Here is a 21,211-nt window from a genome sequence, read left to right as displayed (position 1 = left end):
TGTTTAATAAGCTAATAGGAAAGATGAAGGAATGGGTATATTGAAGAAGAAAGTGAAGAAAACAATATGCTCTGTAAAACTTGTGTATTTCGTGGAGTGTGAGTCACAATATCACTCACAGCTCATATAGCTCATATTACCGTTAGAGGAGAGAGAGAGCTAGAAATTTCCTAGCTTCAATCTCAACCATCCAACTACACTATCAGTAGGATTAAGACACATGTCTAGTCAAGTCCTATAAGACTTAACAAACCATTTGACTATTATAAACAGCTTAGCCTATGAGCAAAGTATAACACTAAACAAAGCAATTACATACTAAATCAGTTTACCATTTTGCACATTAACAAGATCCACATGGTTGGCACAGATGGCCACTTGTCACATCCCAGGATCGACTCCGCCGTAGCACGATATTGTCCGCTTTAGGCCCCCCTCTCTGCCCTCACGGTTTTGTTTTTGGGAACTCATGAGCAACTTCCCAATAGGTCACCCATCCTGGGATTGCTCTAATCCCAACTCGCTTAACTTCGAAGTTCCCATGACTTCGAAGCCAGTGAGCTCCCAAAAGGGCTTGTGCTAGATGGAGGCGAGCATGTACACATAAGGCACATCACCTCATCTCCGTTGGTCGATGTGGGTGTTACAATCCACCCCTTAGGGGCCCGACATCCTCATCGGCACACTCGCACTACACGGCAAAGTGGCTCGATACCAAACTGTCACATCCCGGATCGGCCCGCCATAACACGATATTGTCAACTTTGGACCCCCTCTCGCCTCACGGTTTTATTTCGAGCTCACGAGCAACTTCCCTGGGTCACCCATCCTCGATTGCTCTAGCCCCAACTAGCTTAACTTTGGAGTTCCCCGCCGGGCCGTGAGCTCCCAAAAGGCCTCGTGCTAGATGGAGGCGGTATGTACATATAAGGCACATCACCCTTCTCCGTTGGTCGATATGGGATGTTACAATCCACCCCTTAGGGCCCGACGCCTTCGCCGGCACACTCGCACCACATGGTAGAGTGGCTCGATACCAAATTGTCACATCCCAGTGATTGGCTCCGCCATAGCACGATATTGTCCACTTTGGGCCCCCTCTCTGCCTTCACGATTTTGTTTTTGGAAACTCACAAGCAACTTCTCAATGGGTCACCCATCCTGGGATTGTTCTAGCCCCAACTCGCTTAACTTCGAAGTTCCCATGACTTCGCCGTGAGCTCCCAAAAGGCCTTGTGCTAGATGGAGGCGGGCATGTACATATAAGGCACATCACCTCCTCTCCGTTGGTCGATGTGGGATGTTACTAAAGAGACCTCTCTACAAGAAGTCAAAGTTAGCTAGAATATTAATAATGCTATTAAGTTTCTGTTTAGACAGCTGTAGTTTTTAATAAGATATGTTAGAGTATTATTAGAGCACGACTCTTGTACAGTAAGCAAAGTCAGGTTGTAGTCTTTATATAAATACTCTGATGTAATTTAATAATAATCAATGTGAATCTATATTTCTCTATATGGTATCACGAGCCAAACACGATCCTCCTTTCCTGTTCTTTTCTCTGTGACTTTCTCTCTAGGCAAACAAAAGCCAAACACGATCTTCCTTTCCCGTTCTTCTTCCAATGGCCTCTCCTTCGTCTGACTCTTCTCCCTCGCCTCTTTCTTCACCTATTAACCCTATACCTTCACTTTGTGTAATCGATCATGATTCAGAATATTGAAGCATGGTTCCAATCAAACTCAAGCGGGACAATTACCTTCTTTGGAGCTCTGCTGTTTGCTTCGATTTTTCATCGCTACAAATTATCTGGCATTGTTGATGGAACAGTAATCACCACCGCCTTAGTTTCTCTGCGATTCCTCCGAAATTCTCAGCTCAATCTCGCTTATGAGCTCTAGTACGAGAAAGATCAGAATCTAATCATTTGGCTCAACTCCACTTTATCCGATGATCTCATACCTTTTATCACATGCGTATTTCGCTCATGAATTGTGGAAAATTTGGAAAAGCGATTTGCTGGTGTATCGCGATCTCATATTCATCAACTCCAATCTAGTCTTCAATCCGGTCGAGAGGTTCTTCTTCGATCTCGAGTATCTTCAGATATTAAGGTAATTTCGATGCTTTGGCTGCCGCTGGTACTCCGGTGGATGAATCTGATCTCATTGCTATTATTCTCAATGGTCTCTCTGATGAATATGAATCTTTTGTGACCTCCATCGAGCTTCGTCTTGGTTCCACCACTGTAGATGAACTCCATGGCCTTTTACTGAACAAGGAAGTGTCTCTGGCACGCAAGAAACACCTTCAATCCTCTCCCCCATCTCAGGCTTTTGTTTCTCACCAAGCCTCGCCATCACAACCACCATTACTCCCTACACCTACTCAACCTCAGGCATATTCTGCTCAACCACACAATTATTGCTCAAATTCTTTCAATCGTAGCCGAGGTCAATCCAACTATAATTCTTCAAATCGTCAGCCTCACAATTTTCACACCAACACTTCCTCATTTTCTCCTGCTCCATGTCACAACAACTTTCACAATGATCGTTCTCGTGTTTCTTTTGCACCCTCATCCAATCCCAGATTTTCTTCTGGAGGTTTCCTTGGTGGTAAAACTATCTGTTAGATTTGTAATGGATCTGGTCATGCTGCCATTGACTCGTTACAATCGATTGAATCCATCCTATGAAGGTCGATTCCTCTTGCCAAGTTCTCTCGCTATGTGTGCCAATACTTCCTCTTCCAATTCTCTGTGGCTTGCTGACTCTGGTGCTAGCTCACACATGACAAATGATTCATCTCATCTTCATATGTCTACTCCTTATACTGGTTCTGACAAGGTGTTTGTCGGCGATGGACAAGGTTTGTCCATTCTCAACTCTAGTTTTTCTCTATTGCACACTCCATCCTCTACATTTCATCTTCATAATGTGCTGCATGTACCTAAAATTGCACATAATTTGGTGTCTGTGCATAAATTTACAAAGGATAATCAGTGTTCTATGGAATTTGATGAACATGGCTTCCTTGTTAAGGATCGAATCTCGGGGAAGAAGCTTTTTCAGGCCCCTACATATAATGGTCTTTATCCTCTTCAAGGTCTTCTTCACCAGTTTCCCCTCACTGCTCATGTGGCTACAAAGGCCTCTTACAACACTTGGCATCAAAGATTGGGTCATCCCTCCTCCAAAATCCTCAATAAAGTGATTAATCATGGTCTTTTGCCTTTATCTGATGTTGTTCATGGATCATTTTTTTGTTCTAATTGTGCCTTGGGAAAGTGTACTAAACTTCCATTTACTGCTTCTTCAAACGTGGCTTCTACACCACTAGCCTTAGTGCATTCTGATGTATGGGGACCAGCCCCACACTTCCTTCAGAGGTTATCGGTATTATGTACTCTTTGTTGATGACTGTACGAAATTCTGTTGGTTTTATCCAATAAAGACAAAATCTAAGGTCTTTCAGACATTTCTGCATTTCAAAGCTCATGTTGAAAAGTTGTTATCTCTTTCTGTTAAGGCCCTAAGATCAGATTCATGGGGTGAATTTCTCAATACTGCTTTTGTGACCTACCTTAAGGATTATGGCATTGATCATCAACTTAGTTGTCCTCACACTCCCCAACAAAATGGGTGTGCTGAGAGGAAACACAGACATTTGGTTGAAACTGCTAGGACTTCACTGGCTACTTCTAAGGTTCCTCATCGGTTTTGGGTTGAAGCCTTTACAACTGTTGTCTACCTTATCAATCGACTTCCTATTTCCTCCAACACTATCTCCCCTTTGGAACTTTTACTCAAAAGAAAACCAGATTATTCTCAACTTAGAGTGTTTGGTTGTGCTTGCTATCCTTGGCTCAAGCCCTATACCTCCTCCAAACTCGATCCCAAGAGCACCAAGTGTGTGTTTTTAGGTTATAGTCCTAATCATAGAGGTTATGGATGCCTTGATCTTCAAAACACTAGTCATGTTTACATTTCTAGGCATGTTCTCTTTCATGAAACAGATTTTCCATTTCATACTTTGCCTTTAGTCTCCTCTCCTTTGCCTACTCCCTCTCCTTCTTCCCCCAGCTCTCTCACTTTTTCCATCCCCTTCTCTCCCTCCCTTCCTCCATAATCTACCACTATACCATCTGCCCCTATACAATCTGAGCATATACAATCTACCACTATACAATCTGTCCCTATCCAATCTATCCCTCTCCAGCCAGTTCAACCCACTCACCCAATGCAGACTCGGTCTAAAAGTGGAATATACAAACCTAAGGCCTACACTACTACTAAACATCCTCTGCCCAATTCCATTATTCCTACATATTTAGACTTTGTTCCCACAACCTACCTTCAAGTCTCTAAGTTTGCTCATTGGAGACAAGCCATGCAAGAAGAGTTTAATGCTCTCCAACTCACTGGTACTTGGAGTTTAATGCCCTCTTGTCCTCACCAGAATCTTGTAGGCTGCAAATGGGTTTTTCGAATCAAAAGAAAACCCGATGGTTCTGTGGATAGATATAAGGCTCGCCTTGTTGCAAAAGGTTATCATCAACAAGAAGGTGTGGATTTTGGTGAAACATTCAGCCTTGTGGCCAAACCAGTCACCATTAGACTTTTGCTTACACTGGCAGTTCATCATAACTGGTTCCTTCATCAATTGGATGTAAGTAATGCTTTTCTCCATGGTTTTCTTAAGGAAGTTGTCTATATGGCGCAACCCCCAGGCTTTGTGGATTATTCTAAACCTACTCATGTCTGTCAGCTCCATCGTTCTCTTTATGGACTAAAGCAAGCTCCCCGAGCTTGGTATGAGAAATTGCATTCAGCCCTTCTTTCTCTTGGTTTCAGTGCTTCCCAGTCTGACACCTCTCTTTTTATCAAACGAGTTCCTTCTTTGGTTATTGTTTTAGTATATGTGGATGATATTATCATCACAGGTCCTTCTACTTTGGATTGTACCTCTGTTATTACTCAGTTGGGTGCACTATTTCCAGTCAAGGATCTTGGTCCTCTTCATTACTTTCTCGGTCTCGAGGTTCCGCGATCATCCACTGGTTTATTTCTTTCTCAAGCCAAATGTGCCACTGATCTTCTCACCAAGGTGCAAATGACTGGTGCTAAGCCTTGTGCCACTCCTGTTGGTTTTGTAAAGTTGGATCACAGTGGTGATCTCTTGCCTAATCCTGCTGAATATCGATCTATTGTGGGGGCTCTCCAGTATCTTACTTGGACTAGGCCTGATCTCTCATATGCAGTCAACCAGGTGTCTCAGTTTATGCATACTCCAAGAGAACCTCATCTACAAGCAGTAAAAAGAATTTTGAGATAACTTAAAGGCACAATCAGCCATGGTCTTTTTATTCAAAAGCAAGCTACTAATGTCCTATCTCTACAAGCCTACTCTGATGCAGATTGGATAGGTTGCCCTTATGATCGATTTATCTACTCAAGGTTATCGCATCTTTCTAGGATCTACCCTCATCAGCTGGAGTGCAAAGAAACAATCATCTGTGGCAAGATCCTCAACAGAAGCGAGTACAGATCCCTCACTTTAACAGCCACTGAGCTTTCTGGATTGCAAAGTTATTTGCAGATATTGGTTACAGACTTCCCTCTCTTCCAATCTAATGGTGCGATAATATATCTGCCATAGCACTATCAAATAATCCTGTGTTTCATTCTAGAACTATACATTTTGAGCTAGATTTCCACTACATTAGAGAACAGGATCTCAATCAAAAATTGACTGTGAAGTATGTTTGTAGTCAAGACCAAATTGCTGACATTCACACCAAGTCTTTGAGCAAGCAACGTTTCCTCTTTCTTAGGTCCAAGCTTTCACTTCAGTCCCCTCCGTTCAGCTTGAGGGGGTGTAAAGAGACCTCTCTACAAGAAGTCAAAGTTAGCTAGAATATTAATAATGCTGTTAAGTTTCTGTTTAGACAGCTGTAGTTTTTGATAAGATCTGTTAGAGTATAGTTAGAGCACGACTCTTGTACAGTAAGCAAAGTCAGGTTGTAGTCTTTATATAAATACTCTGATGTAATTTAATAATAATCAATGTGAATCTATATTTCTCTATAGTTACACCACTCTTGCTTGATAACTTCTTCGCATTCTGCATGTGTTGCCACAAAGCTTCAAAATGGAATCGCTTTGTTCTGCTTGGCCAGTAAGCCCTTGTCTCGCTAATCTGGATCAGTATAGGCAAGTGTTCAGATTTACTAGGATTTAGGCAATGAACCTTTGAAAGTGAAAACTTATTTCGCCACTCCACATTTGCTAGTGCTCTGTGCAATCGTACTCAAATTTTCTCCCTTATAATTATGTTGCCAAATGAACTTATACCCCAAGAAACCTAAGTTATGCAAGCCACACCGGCCCACACCGCCTCTCTAAAGCCCTGCATTTGTCTCTCACTATGGGGGAGGCCCCCTATTTCTCATCGGCCTGAAGTATCTCATTGAAATCTCCAAAGCAAATCCAAGGGGTTGTTCTGCACCAGCTGAAAAAGAAGTGTCCCTATCTTACTCTCTCACCGACCCCTACACTGCTCAACTGGCCCCCAAGACGAAGATATAAAGCAAACCTTCTGAGCTTCTCACAACCCCTCAAAAGAGCTCAAACCCTATTGTCAAGTAGTAAATCTGTTATCGTCTCTTCTCAGTCAATCAAGACAGGTTAAATCTGTTATCGTCTCTTCTCAGTCAATCAAGACAGGTCAAAGATCATGTTGATTTTCAATGAATGTATGTATTTTTTATCATGATGAGATTTACACAGTACACAAATATATAGAGAGATTGAGTGAGGGCAAGAAACCACCAGACAACATGCCTTACCATCACCACAAACTTTATCCACAAATTAAGTTGTAAAGGCCGAACACTAATTACAAGGAAACCTTAAATCAAGGAAAAGGTGGTAATCACAACTCACCAATTAGGTAGAGTGTTGACTACAACCTAACCTATACAAAAACTAATCTATCTTCCAAAATATCTTCAATAGATCACAACGATTTTTAGAATGAGTCCCAAAGCATAGATGCATTTGTAATACTTAATACATACACATCCAAGTACTCAAGTTCCAGGCAGCCCCGTGCCAACGTCGTCAATCCTCGTGTGAAACAACACCTTCGCCCCCATTAATTATAGGATTGACATCATAATCAATATCCTTTTTTATTATTGTTTTTTTATTTTATAATTTTAACATCATCAATATCTTCTTCTTTTTGATATAATTGATATAACGAAATTACATAATTAATATAAGTTATTCTATAGAAGTGTAACACAAAGGTTTTTTTCAACATTTTTAAGCATGAAATGGGTCTATATTAAAAGTCCCCTATCTAACAATCCAATCCCATCCATAATGTATATAGTACCATACTGCCGATTATTCCCCAAAATCTAGGAACTGACCGTACAAGCTAACTGGTGAAAATTATCTAAATCATTGAAATAAAAATAATCATCAGTTCACTCATATGCTTGGGAAAAAACATCCCCAAGAGAGAAGTAAGCTTCTCGGTCAACTTAAGGAAAATAATTGAGCGCATGTTTGATGCACATATATATATGCATGCATAAGTCATACAAGTTGAAGGCTTCCTCATATATAAAGAAAGCAAACGCTTCCAAGCATTTCAAAGAAACAATTCTCATATATATGATCATATGATGAGATCATAACATAACCTAAACATGGGAAGGTGTGGTGTTGGGTGGGGTTGGAGCTGAGGCAACACGCCTACCACGCTCAGACCTACTATTTTCTGCAAACCTCAAACTCTGCTGGTGTAGCCCCTTTTGCTTCTCCTCCTCATTCCACTCAGCTCCATAGTAAAACTCTTCCGTCGATTTCACGACATCTTTTGAAGGCGGAAGGAACATGCTCCCCCACTGAGGGAAATGCACCAAAGTCACTGGAAGTGTGCAGCACACGATCATTACCCCCATCAGAGACAACCCTGTCGCAGTTGAGAATGCTGAGCTTGAGAAAAACACTAGTTGGGTCAGCCCGGACCCGAAGTTCCCACCCGCTCCAGTGAGGCCGGATATGATGCCTAGGGATCGCCGGGAGATGAAGGGGATGACGCCAAAGGTGGCTCCGCATGCAGCTTGAGCTCCTACAGAGAAGAGGATCATGGCAAAGACCGCAATGGGGAGTGAGTTTGCTCGACCAAGCCAGATGCAAAAGACTCCTCCTAGTGTTTGGAGGATCCAAAGAGTCCATAGCCTGCCCCTCATGCCAAAGTACCTGGCTGCTCGATCAGACGCAAATCCTCCAAAGGGACGGGCCACTAGGTTGGCCATGCCAAATGTTGCAGCAATGATTCCAGCTGTGTGAAGCTTGAGATTGAACCTGTTTGATTAAAGGACATTTGAAATTAATCCCAGCTATCTCTCAAAATACTTTGTTGTTCAAACTTATAGATATGTTGGGTTGGAAATTCTCAATCTAGTATTTTGAATGGCTCTAATTTAAATGTGTGGTCCAGATTGACAGTTTGACAACATAACATGTTAGATATTTAAAACGAAATATTTCGCTAACTAGTGTTGTTAACAACATTATATTCTTGTGATGAGACCCGATATGGCATGTGGGTCGCTTGTAAAACATGTGATCAACAAATATGGTAAAAATCATTATACTCTTTAAAAAGTAAAAGAAGAAAAAAAATGAAGGACAAACCTGTCATAGAAGTATTCAGCAATGACATTATCAGTGGACAATTCAACACCCATGGAGTAGCCATAGAGAAGGACAAAGATCCATGTCCTGTAGTTTGTTATAGCATGCCACAATACCTGAACAATATTCAAATTGGAGGGGAGGAACATCAATCAGCTTATTCTGTATAAATATTCATGGATATTTGAAAGTCATGAATACATAAGCAAAGATTCCAAGAAGGCCTTAAATATAAAGAAAACTGACCTTGGAGAATTGATCTTTGGCAACATCACCCTTCTTTTGCAGGGCAGCAAGATTCCCATCAGGCAAGTCTTGGCCAAGGGTCAAGACCATTATTCCCATAATGACATGAAGCCAGCCAGGGATGAAAAAGGCAATTCTCCAAGCAGTGAAAGGAGTTGCTCCAAGTCTTCCAATTATATCAAACACCAATGGCATCAAGAGCTGGGTGGCCCCACCACCCATGTTTCCCCACCCAGCAGCTGTCCCATTAACCAGCCCAATAATCTTACTGTTAAACATGGTGCTCATCCAATACTGGCATGACACGAATGTAGCAAGCGAAAAACCAATCATGAATCTCACTGCCAAGTAGCCCCCAGCATCAGATACAAATGACATGCAAAACACAGTGGGTGCGGAGAGCATTATGAGAAACGCACACCCATATCGTGGCCCTAGCAAATCACATACTGCACCCATTACAAGTCTTGAGAATATGCTGCCTGAGACAGAGGCAACCCCAGCATTTCCAATGTCTTGCTTTGTGAGGTTGAGGTTGTCTCTGATTATAGGGACAAGTGGAGCAGCTGCAAAAGTTGAGACAAAGCAAGTGAAGAAGGAGATCCAAGACAAGTGGAAGGTTCTCATGTGAGGGTTGGCCAAAGAGAAGATTTTGAAAACTTTGGCCTTGTGCTCTGAATCAACTGGTAGGTCAAATTTGGCTGTTGGGTCTGTTGGGACGATGGGGGAAGCTACTGAGAACGCAAAGGTTTGCTCTCTGCCTGTCACTCCATGCATGGAGCTTCCGGGTTCACCTTCGACTTCGGCCATTATTCAGGGTTTTGAATTTGTTGTTTGGAGTTTGGATTTTGAATCTCGAGTTTCAAAACTCAAGTTTTGAATTTAGAAACTACTTGGACTAAATGAAGTTATGGGGTTGTGTGGGGAAGGTGTATGGGAGTGTGGCATTTATATAGGGCTTGGAGTTGACATTTTGTGAAGGGTTATGAAGAGGCAAGAAAGATTCTCAACATTTTGGTTATGCATTTTGCCGCATATCTGATATGAAGAGTAAAAGTCTCATCGTATATCCCAAGGGACCACATAGACCTTCCTAATGAGCCATCCAGGTGGTTAATTAACTGGTAGCCGCATATAGTTATGATAATTAAATATTAATTAGGTCAATGAACCCTGATTAAGTGTAAAATGGAAATGGTTACCACTAATGACATACAGATTTATATTGTTTGAGCTAAAGTATATAGACCCAACTATATTAATGATGTGATATACAATGTTGTAAATAAACATGTAGTTGTATATTGTTTTGTATGTTCCGACTTGTAATAAAATAACATTTGAAAACGTTGTGAGTTTGTTTGAAAGTGTTTAGGAAACCCTCACATTCAAATAACTCTTTTATTAGCAAGCCCCTCCACTAGAAGCTCATAAAAGATAACACAAATATGCTCTGCAAGTCTTCTCTAACTAACAAGAAAAACTTATATTTACCTAAAGAGAAATGCTTATGGGACTTGCTCACATGGACTTGATGATCATGTTTATTGTGTAAAGTGAGCCAAACTTGACATTAATTCTCAAAGTGTCAGCAAGTTCACGTAAAAACTCTATTTTGAGCAAGTTCTGTTATAGCATTTCTCTTATTTCAATCCAGTAGTATCAAGAACACTCTTGATTATATATATATATATATATATATATATATATATATATTTAAATGCAACATTCAAAGATGTCATCATAATTCACAATCTCAGAATTAATATAACATACAAAAAGTTTGGCAATATGAAACCATTACGTGTATGTATATCGAATAATATTATCTTATCAAACAGTTTAACATACATATATATTATAGTGTCGGACGTTAATCTGAACCATTTTCACATTGACACACAGATGCTTGTACCAATAATTCATCGCAAGTCTACGACAATCAACTAGCCAAACTGCAATTATTTTAAGCAAATGTGTCCTGCAATTTGCAAGTCAATCAAGGGGCAATTGGAGGGATGATATCTCTTTCTTTCCTTCACATATATAACTAATATCTTATTAAGGTGCCATTGTGCCTACTCGTTATTATATATTAACCATATTATTAAAATGTCATTCTCAGGTGACAGGTCAAATGTTACCTCTTTTATAATCACAGACTGTAGCCTTTTCTTTTCTCATTATCAAAAGTTTGCTTGTTGTAATGGTTGATTGATAATATATATACACACACACATAAAACTGGATACTTAACCTTTCACTTGATCATAGAGTTCTTGTGTATTGTTTTTGGAGGAGATTTGGACAACATGACTTGGTATTTGTGGTTGGACGGCGCCTTTTATGATTTGTTTAAGAGCTACAAAAACAAGCGTGTTTGCTGACATAATTATAAGACCTTTTGTATTTTGATAAGCACTCTATGATAAGTCCATGTATGTATTGGTCAGATCCTTACAAGGACAAAGGATAGATAAGAATGCTAGCAGGTGTCTGTGTTGGTCTCCAATCCGGATAACTTTTAAAATCATGTGAGTTGATATATTTATAATAATTATTATTACTATTTTTACCAAAAAAAAAATTATTTTTATTATTATACAATCCATTTATATTGAAGGATCCCTTAAATAAGGATATCTTTTAGGGTCCCCTACGATTTTTTTTTCAACGATCCAAACCATCTATTTTTTAAGTCTATATTCATAGATCATCCTTGCAAAAAATTAGACAAATCGAAAACCGTTTCGGCATCCAATTATGTCATATAAAATCAATGAACACGGTACTTTAAGAAATACTAAAATTTCAATAACTCAATTGGGTGGTCAAATAATATCAGATTCAAGTTATTTTTTGTATAAATGATTTTTGAATGATTATCTAAAAAATAGACAGTTTGGATTAGTGAAATATAATGCGGAGTGAGCCCTATAAAGGTGTCCCTCAAATAAGCTTATTTGAAGGATCCATCAATGGAAGCTGGGACCTTAAGTGCAGGAGCAAGGATAAATGTTTTTAACCACTTGAGGTTTTGTTAAATAAGAAAACAATGAAACATATGAATGTATGCTTTCGCCAATTATATTCAAACATATGGCATGGGAAGCTGATGCATTCTTAACCTCGAGTGCGCATTCGTTTCTGTTCATTTTAGTACATTGCAAAAGCACACACGCATGACCATCCAATTTGTACATTTCTATTGGCATCTCAAGCATTCATACCCACCCATAATGTATATAGTATAATAGTCCCTCTTATTCCCACCCATTTAGGAAAGATAAGTACTGACCGTACGAACTGACTGGAGAAGATTACCGAAATAATTGGAGAACAAAATAATCAATTAAATTATATGCTTGGGATACAAGTACACCATGGAAAGAAATAAAGAAGAAGCTTCCCCAAGAGAGAAGCATCTTGGTCAAATTATGAAAAATAATTGAGCGCATGTTCGATCCATATTTGCATGCTAAGTCATACAAGGACAGGGCTTCCTCATCTGTATAAAGCAGGAATTTTATATTCACAAATGCATGCACATGCTTCCATGCATTTCATATGAATCATTCTCATATGAGATCATAACCTAACCAGCCAACCCATTTTGTATCCCAGTTGAAAGAATACTTTAAAGTTTAAATGTACAACTCCACAGTCCAGCAAATCTACCCTGCAGAATGAGGAACTTTAACAAATCAAACCTAAGTTCATAAGTTTCTGTGAGGAAATAAGCATCTTTCACTACTAGTATTGAATTTGGGTTCATTCCACTCCTTGCACCATAACAAGGACCAGATATACCAAACCTAATTGAGGTGTATCCTAATATTCAAGTTCTAAGTGCTGGTAGTCCCCCTTCTTTGAACTGGTTTGTAAAGCACAACTGTAACGAATTTTGAACGAAAGCGATGAGTGAACCCAACTGCAACTACAGATCGTGGGCTCTCCCGGTTCTCAATGTAAAGATGATTGAGGGTCACATTCTGTGGCAACGGAAGAGTTCCAGCAGTGTCTGCGCTTGCTGGATAACTAAGTAAGGTCTGTTGCAGATGTGGAGGGACAAGAGGCGGATCCCGTGCCTCATCTTCATTCCCAGGGTATACATTGTTGTAACTTGCATCAGGTGATCTTAAAACTTCAAATCCTGCAACAGTTGCTTCATCCTGCATAAAATATTTAAAGGTCGGTCCTTTTTTATTTCAGTAGATAAGAAAATCATCAAGGTTCCGGAGGCTTACATAATCATCACCAAATGAGTTGTTCATGCTGAAACAGGAACTAGCAGCACAATATCATCAACTAAGGAAGACTATAATGACCTGAAAGACAGTAGTTTATCTTCCATGAGAATCACAGATACACTAGCTGTGCGTCAACAAAAGTTTGCACACATAGAAGTAGAATTCCACACCAAGGCAACCCAGAAAATTCAATCATCCACTGCAATATGTTAAAAGTCAAGGAAAAACAACAGGATGGCTATGAGACCCAAGTAACCAATCCCATATACTCTGTTTTAGATGATTGATGCAACCGATTACAACTTAGGGGACTGAGTATTTTCAAACTCATGACCTTATACAATGAGTTGGCTTAATGGTCCTTAACTTTTCCATGATAATTCGACGTCTTTTCCTTTGATTCTCTTTTCGTACACATCTCATTTTTGGGCCATTGAGTGTTAATGAACTATTATTCTTCTGATACTAAAGAAATCTAATCAGACATAATTACAAAGAAATCCTATACCATGCACAGTCAAATCCTTTCAGTTTTATTCTTCCATACAAGATAGCGTTAAATTCTAAACTCCAAGGGATATCTTATATGTTATAATAGAAGAAACAGGTTTTCTCTGTGTCACTACCATGGTGATGTACAACTTCTTTCCAGTCCTAAACATAAGATGGCAAATGAATGAGAAGCTGAAAATAAATCTCAGAGAAACCCACCCGTAACATTATAGAGAAGTCACCAGGAAGCCTCACTTGCATGTTTACATTTAATGAAAATTAACCAAGTGGACAACATACACTTTCAGAGCTTGCAAAGCTTTTAGGGTAATGTTGTACCCCAGCTCCTATTTCTACCGATTTGTGGCAGCTTACCAATCAACACACATAACATACTCTAAGTTGATGCACTGATTTAGGCTTAAAACATCAAATACAGTTTTTTTACTTCTCAATTATATTATAGCACGTGATCGATTTTCATCTACGCTCTTTTAGCAAATATTAGCTAAAGTCGACTTCTTCTCGTAAAGTTAAGCTGCGTTGGTTAACTTTAGCCTAGAAAAAAAAAACCAGGATAAAACTAATAAGCTATTCCAATAATAAAAAATTTCTATTCTTGAATTTAGAAGTAGACAATGTCAAAAGTAAACAAATAAAATAAGGAACATATATGTCTCATTTGAGTAGCATAAACTATAGATATCTCTCCAATCACATTAATAATAGATAATAAAATTAAAATATAAAGTAAAATAAAATTAATAATAGATCATATAAATAAAAAATAAAGCAAAATCAATTTTGGTCTGTCAGCCTTCCACCGTCCACCATGCCTTCCCTTCCCTCACCCTTACGACCTCATCCTAGCCTCCCCCGACCCCATCCCCAATGTTTTTTGTTCTGTGGAAACATAGCAGTGGTGGACCACTGCTAGAACCAGAACGGCCCCGGGGAAGACAATTTTCACAGGTTTTGTTGAGATTTGCAACTGGATCCAGTGAGCCTGCTGCAATGTTGTGGAAATGGGAAGCATGGGTGAGGCTCAATGCCAACAAAGCTCTCGCCCCATGAATGCTCTGTGGCCTCAATATGATCTGAAGGAGACTTCGCGCCTCATTAACGATACAGATAATTAATTTTCTAATAATGAGATAAATTCATTTTTTGTGGAGTGCTGATTTGTGAAGTGATCTCCCTTGTGTCATGACTCATGATAACTGGTGAGTGAGATTTGATCAATCAAGGAGATAGAGAGAGGAGCTGGGAGGCTGGTGGCGGAGGATAGAGGAGGGATGGGGTAGTGGAAGGTTAGGGAGGAGGTGGGGCTGGGGTGGGGTTAGATCAGAAGGGTGGGGCCGCGTAGATCTTTCAACTTTAAGCTTATTTTATATTTTAAGTTGAAATTTATAATTTTTTAATTAACTAATATTACTATTAATTTTTAAATGGTTTAAGAATTTATTTTTAACGGTAATTGGATAGAAATGACACCATTAAGTAATGGAGTCAAACAAAGTGACCAAAATACAAGTTCGTCTACAATAAAGGGGCCAAAAAGGTATTTTACCCAACTATGTTAATCTCTGAAAGATTGATAAAAAAAATTGGCTGTCGACCTTGGTACACACATCTGCATTTGTAATAGCAGCTACAATTTCAAATTTTTGCAATATACACCAAATTCAATTGCATTGGCCATAAATCTTAATCTATGAAAGACCAAATTCAAAGACCTAACAACAAATCCAAACTCTCCACGATCAATATCACATCCCATCCAAGAAAATACCAACCAGATAAAAAGAAAACTGAATCAACTGCATTTTAAAAGTTCCTTAGCCAAATGAGAAAGACGAGAAACAAAAAATTTGTCAAGCGCTTTCCCAGTAAAGTCCCTCCTTATCAGACTTAAACCAAATCAATTCTTGAATGCTTACACCATTTCTCATCCTCTAAAAACCTTCAAAGGGTGCAGCCAGTGAATAACTCATCACTGGCACAGCTACTGAAATAGGGAAGAAGGGCAAAACTGCAGTCTCATTATACAAAAAGAAGGTCTATTCAAGAAATCACTGTTAAATAACTTGCCTTCTAGATCTTGTTCTTTGATGTAACCGACGGCAATAGACTAAACTAGCAAATATTAAAACACTTAGAAACACACAAGAATTATACTGGTTCGGCAGAACTTTTGCCTGTCAGTTGTGATTTCTCTAGGTAGAGAAATCACCGCTCCTTTGATTAATAATAGAGATTACAGAACTTTTGCAACCCTAGAACTAATCTCAAAACTCTTGGTTGTCTCTGGCTGTTTTTCCTCTCTTTAAAATAAGCCTTGCCACACCCTATTTATAGATATAGAGTTGGCTTACATGTCCCAAGGCTGATTGGATTCCTATTCCTAAGTAGATTAGGAAATTACACTTATCCAAATCCTAATAGACTTCTAGAAATCCAAACCTGAATTGAATAAGGAAAACTGAAATTCTTTCCTAATCCCTCTAGGACAAGAATTGGTATACCTCTAATTTTCCTAAAACAATCCTAAACCAACTAGGACATATTTGACGAGCCAAAATCCTAACAATCACCAGCACATGCCTTCTGCAGAATGTGCAGGTTACGAAAATACAAGAAGTTTAAGTGTACAGTCAATGAAAAATAAGAAAACCATGCAGATTAAGATGAAATGAATTGGAATCAGATTCCGGGGATGAAGAGTCTGATGTGGCCTTCTTAAAGAACAAAGAATCTATGTTGGAAGTGATTAAACTCTATTAGTTTGGGGCCAAATATAAATGTTACATAAACGTGTAAAAATTAATAAATGTTACAGTTGACCATAAGAACGTTTTGCCCTTGGTCAGATAAAAAGTTTTTAAAAAAATCTCTCACTGGCTTCCTATTCGCCCAGGTAAAATCATTTCTTTCTGTACGTTGTTTACAAACAAAAATTCATTCATTCCCAGCCCAGTAGGCATTGCCTCACATGTGCATTGTTAACTGAAGGCTTCATTTCAATTAGGAATCTCTTATGCAGTTAAGAACGGATAATTTGTGGATTCACTTCAATAAAGCAGTTCTTTTCTTTATATAAGAAACTAAACTATACAATAGGTTGTCAATGGTTGTCTTGTCATAGAACAAACAGGTAGTAGATTGCACTAGAAGGATGCAGACAAAATAACAGAAAAATCCCACACTTATACCAGGACCATGAAAAACACACAAACACACACACATTGCTCAAACAAAACCCACAAGCATCAATACCATACCAAACAATATCAACAAGTAATACACTACATGACAATCCACCAAGAATTTCCATATGCAGTCTCCACATTGTACTTTTGATGACAGTCTCCCTTCATAATTTATAAAATAGTAGATTTGCCAACATTAAGAAAGCAAGGCCAACCATTCGGAGCTATTGCTGTTGCTCTAAATTATCACCTATCTCCTATAAAATCATCTTTTTAGTGTAAAACGCAATGGAACTAACAAACTGAATTCTGCAGAACATCAAAACACGAGTAAGATAGAAAAGGATCAAAGCACACCTTTAATAGGACCGCATCCAGTATTGGTCTTCCTACCCAAAGATTTTGATAACTAAAGAGTCATTTGCAAGATAAATTTTCATAACTAATAGATAACGGCAAAACATACACATGGTAAGCTCATACCAACAACGCATTCAATATGAATTCTAGCAGACTAAATACCAAAGATTCAACATTCCTAAAACCATGAGGGAAAACATTTAACAAAATTTCAGAATGAAAGGAAGACCCAAATGATTTCAGAATAAGCGAACGCGTGCACACACAAAACCCACAAAAACAGAATTCTTTAAACCTAACCTATAAATATCCTCAAGAATAGATGATATTCTCTAAAAGATGTATCCAGTAGCATAAGAGGGCAAAAATCAGTAAGATAAATCATATCAAAGCACATGATACATGAAAATTTGCTTCATCCGAAACCATCATCAAATATCAATATGCTAGGGATCACATTTCAAAGAAGAGACTTACCGGATTGGACTAAAGCCCCAACCTTCAATCAACAGCTTCTCAGTGCCACCTTACTCTTGAAACCAATATGAACAGCTAACAATTCAATTAATAGCAAATATGAACTTTCGCAGACCCTACGCTTATCTGAAAAATAAAGGCAAACCCAGATGGAATCAAAAGCTACCCATAAGATATTTTACCAAAACAAAACTACCCAAAAATCTAAACGCTGCCAATTTCATGTTAAATCCTCTGAGTAAATGAAAAAACTAAAAGCAGACCGAACCCAGTCTAGGAATGAGTTCAATGAGTTGAATTCAGTCCCATATAAGCAGACCCACAATGGGATTTCAAGGTAAAAAGGAAAGTATAAAAAGAATCCGACAAAAGAAAAACCAAACAATTCTTTACCTGGTAAACAGAGAAAAGATTGAAAACTTTAAATTGAGAAAGCTAGAAACGGGAGGCGAGTGTGTTGGTTCGAGGAAATGACTGCACAAATCCAGCTCGAGAGACTTTCTTCTAGGAGATTCCGCCAAGAGATCCTGACACCAGGCTGGTTTGCTAAGCGAAAACTAAATTTTCAGGGGAAAAAAAAACATGGTTTTCTTGATTTTTTGTTTTTGTTTTTAATTTATAATCCGGGTTAGGGGATTTGAATTAGTTTCTTTAATCAATCAACAACAAAAAAAAACATTTATTCGTTTATACAATTTTTCTCTATATTAACAACCCTTTTTTAGCAATACTATATTGTATAATGGGTAAATATACTCTCAGTTTGTGATTTTATAGATCTTTTTGTAAGTGCTTTAAAAATAAAATAACATTATTAATTTTGCAGCACATAGTAACAAATTCAGGATGGGTATAAGCCAAGAAAATACTATGAAAAGTTTGTTAATTAGTCTCTATCAAAAGGTAAAATAAATAAATAAAAGGATTTGCTATTTAGTCTTCAAAATATCTGGATCAAATCATATCAAAGGAAACCAGTTTCATTATGAGGGGGAAGGAAGCCATTGTTCTTCCTCCCTTCTCTCCTCCTCTCTTCCTCCCTTTACCTCTTTCCCTATTTTGAGAGACAAATAGTTTTCTCGTTTTGTTTTCATTTTGTTATGATTTTCATCCAACTATCATATGTGGCTGCGTCTCAGTGTCGAATCTCCACCTACGTTTCGGCATTGGATCTCCATCATCATCCTTTTTATAGTTTATTTATGTTTGGAATAAGTTGCAGATACTCTTTGGGATCATTTTGTAGTTTTCACATTTCTTTTTGTGAGAGCTTTTCATCTCTCATTTGTGAAAGTTTTATATGTATTGTTATGCCTTGATTTTTTCAAGTTTTATCTCTTTTTTATTATTCTAAGTTTGCAATCGTAGTTGGGATATTTATGTCAGAGTTTCTTCAATTCTACTTGATCATTAGTGGAGGAACACTAGATTGTTTTAATTTTGATGTTAGACATCTATGTTATTGTAATAGCTCTTTTGTGGCTAGTTTGTATTGGCCTTTTGTATCTAGTGGCTTTTTGGGCTGAATTATGAATGCAATCATAGAATTTCTCAACAACAAAAAAGTCTTTAAAATATCCAATTAAAATAAAGAATTAATATTTTAAGTCAAATCTTAAAACTAAATGCATTTTTAATATGATTTTAGTATGTCTTCCAATTTGTTACAATTTTTCTTTTAATTTTTAATTTTTTTTTGGTATGAGCTCCTTTATGTTTTAAAATGTGAATTTGTCAAATTTTCTATTAAATTCAAGGTTATTTTTGTTCATCCAAAGGCATTTCTAACAAAAGCTAACATTAATCACACAAATTTAACGGTTGGGAGTTAATTAGCATGTTTTAAAAGATTAGGAGGGCTCATAAACAAATTGAAAGTCAGAAAAAGCAAATGGGAAGAAGGTCATAATTTAAAATGTAGGGTGCAACACTCTCAAACTTGAAATAGAAAAAACTATAGTGTGTCACCATAACTAGAAAGGGTAATATGCTTCTGCTCCTTTTGACTTTAATTCAAGATTCATGTTATTGTTTTACGTAAAAGCAATGGTCTGTAAAATAGTTTCTCACTGTGTTGATGTCCTTCAATCGGGTGTGTTTTATGGCGGGTGTGGAATGAATCTGCAAAAGGAGAGAGAAAGGATGAAGACCTTGGCACCAGTGTGTTACCGATCGAAGGCTCTTCGATGCTTAAGTTAACTTTAAAGATGGAGTGTGAATGTATTTTGATAGAATAAAGGTACAAGTGTCAACATACTATTACCTGGTGCCTTGAGGCGAGTGCCCTATATATATATAAAAAATGGCAGGCACTTTGGGTTAATATTTCTATGTGGAACAACTGGCGTCACTCGAAGGGCCATCACATGTCCTTGAGCTTAAGCGGCATGAAAAATGCCTTTGTTGAACTGGATCGACAGGGTTAGCTTGTCGAGGTTGAGTCCCTATGCCGATGGTCGGCGTGGATCCTAGTAAATGACTTAAATCGTACTTGCATTTTTTTGTTGATTTATGAGTGTAACACTAAGGATTTAATAGCTATGCTCGGTTGTTAACCTAATTAAATTCACAACCACGTGGTAGCTAAACTAAGAATCTAGGAACAATGACGTCCTTCAAGGTGTGTGTGATTTAGGACATGCAAGTACGCGGCCAAAGGCCAAGCATACACTTGTCAAGGTATGACTTGTTTTGAAATTCTTCAACAATTGTGGCTGAGGAAGGAATACATCTCAACAGTAGGTTCACCTGCCTTGAAGACAAGGATTGGTCATGCTACTGTTGAATAACTTGAATATATTTGGAATCGTCGACACTTGGCTCGTTCACTATCACATGAGTGATGAATTCAAATGATCGAAAACATGAAACCAAGCTAATAGGGCGAAGGTATTGGATGAAAATCTTAGTAGTAAAAGTGAATGTGATCTCAACATTAGATTATTGAGCTACCTAGTTACGGAAAGTGAAACACATTCAACAAATTGGTAGGGATACTTCTCGGTATAAGCTCTTCATCGAGTGGAACAAGCACGACCTCAATTGGGAGCTTCAGTTGGATGAAGTTATTCGTCGATATTAAGTGTACCTAGTGGGGCAGTGGAAGGGGTAGACCTAGGCCTCATCATTTGGCCCGCGGGCTCATGGGCCGATGGGGACCCGTCTGGCCCATCGAAAAAAGCCCGACTGGCCCGTTATGGGCTTTGAGATGGCCCAACCCGCCTTAGGTCAAGCTAGGCTTGGGCTGGGTGTCTGCCCGGCCCGACTACAAAAGCCCGGTCCGTTAGACCCGCATACATATATAATTATGTATAAATAAGAGTTTAGGTTTAGGATTTTATCACTTAAATCACATATAATTTGTTTCATTTCATTTACTTTTCTTTACTCATTCCTAATTTATAATTGGATGATTAGCCCATTAATTTGTGTCAATTATTAATTCAACAATTATATATAT

General features: G+C 38.3%; 2 protein-coding genes across 2 annotated transcripts; both read right to left on the bottom strand.

Annotated features, from left to right (window-relative positions):
• Window positions 1-7,457: 7,457 nt before the first annotated feature.
• On the bottom strand, window positions 7,458-9,901 carry LOC103325807 (high-affinity nitrate transporter 2.1-like). Its single transcript, XM_008227990.3, has 3 exons — window positions 8,964-9,901; window positions 8,718-8,833; window positions 7,458-8,384 (listed from the first exon to the last, which is right to left on the bottom strand). Exons 1-3 carry the CDS (start codon window positions 9,771-9,773, stop codon window positions 7,718-7,720), a joined length of 1,593 nt encoding a protein of 530 aa, XP_008226212.1. The 5' UTR covers window positions 9,774-9,901; the 3' UTR covers window positions 7,458-7,717.
• A 2,452-nt stretch (window positions 9,902-12,353) lies between these two features.
• On the bottom strand, window positions 12,354-18,487 carry LOC103325797 (5'-AMP-activated protein kinase beta-2 subunit protein). Its single transcript, XM_008227980.2, has 4 exons — window positions 18,145-18,487; window positions 17,752-17,877; window positions 13,211-13,291; window positions 12,354-13,135 (listed from the first exon to the last, which is right to left on the bottom strand). Exons 3-4 carry the CDS (start codon window positions 13,235-13,237, stop codon window positions 12,809-12,811), a joined length of 354 nt encoding a protein of 117 aa, XP_008226202.1. The 5' UTR covers window positions 13,238-13,291; window positions 17,752-17,877; window positions 18,145-18,487; the 3' UTR covers window positions 12,354-12,808.
• Between the last annotated feature and the right edge of the window lie 2,724 nt (window positions 18,488-21,211).

The sequence above is a fragment of the Prunus mume genome, linkage group LG1 (assembly GCF_029339155.1).
Source record: "Prunus mume cultivar Tortuosa linkage group LG1, ASM2933915v1, whole genome shotgun sequence".
In the NCBI taxonomy this organism is placed as follows: Eukaryota; Viridiplantae; Streptophyta; class Magnoliopsida; order Rosales; family Rosaceae; genus Prunus; species Prunus mume.
The sequence above is the reverse complement of the archived record's forward strand: the minus strand, read 5'-3'. Positions and strand labels throughout refer to the sequence as shown.

Coding starts and splice junctions, on each gene's coding strand:
- LOC103325807 (XM_008227990.3), bottom strand. CDS start 9,773: ATGGCCGAAGTCGAAGGTGAACCCGGAAGCTCCATGCATGGAGTGACA. Junction 8,834..8,963: donor CCAAAGATCAATTCTCCAAG/GTCAGTTTTCTT, acceptor AATATTGTTCAG/GTATTGTGGCATGCTATAAC. Junction 8,385..8,717: donor GCTGAATACTTCTATGACAG/GTTTGTCCTTCA, acceptor TTAATCAAACAG/GTTCAATCTCAAGCTTCACA.
- LOC103325797 (XM_008227980.2), bottom strand. CDS start 13,237: ATGAACAACTCATTTGGTGATGATTAT. Junction 13,136..13,210: donor ACTCATTTGGTGATGATTAT/GTAAGCCTCCGG, acceptor TATTTTATGCAG/GATGAAGCAACTGTTGCAGG.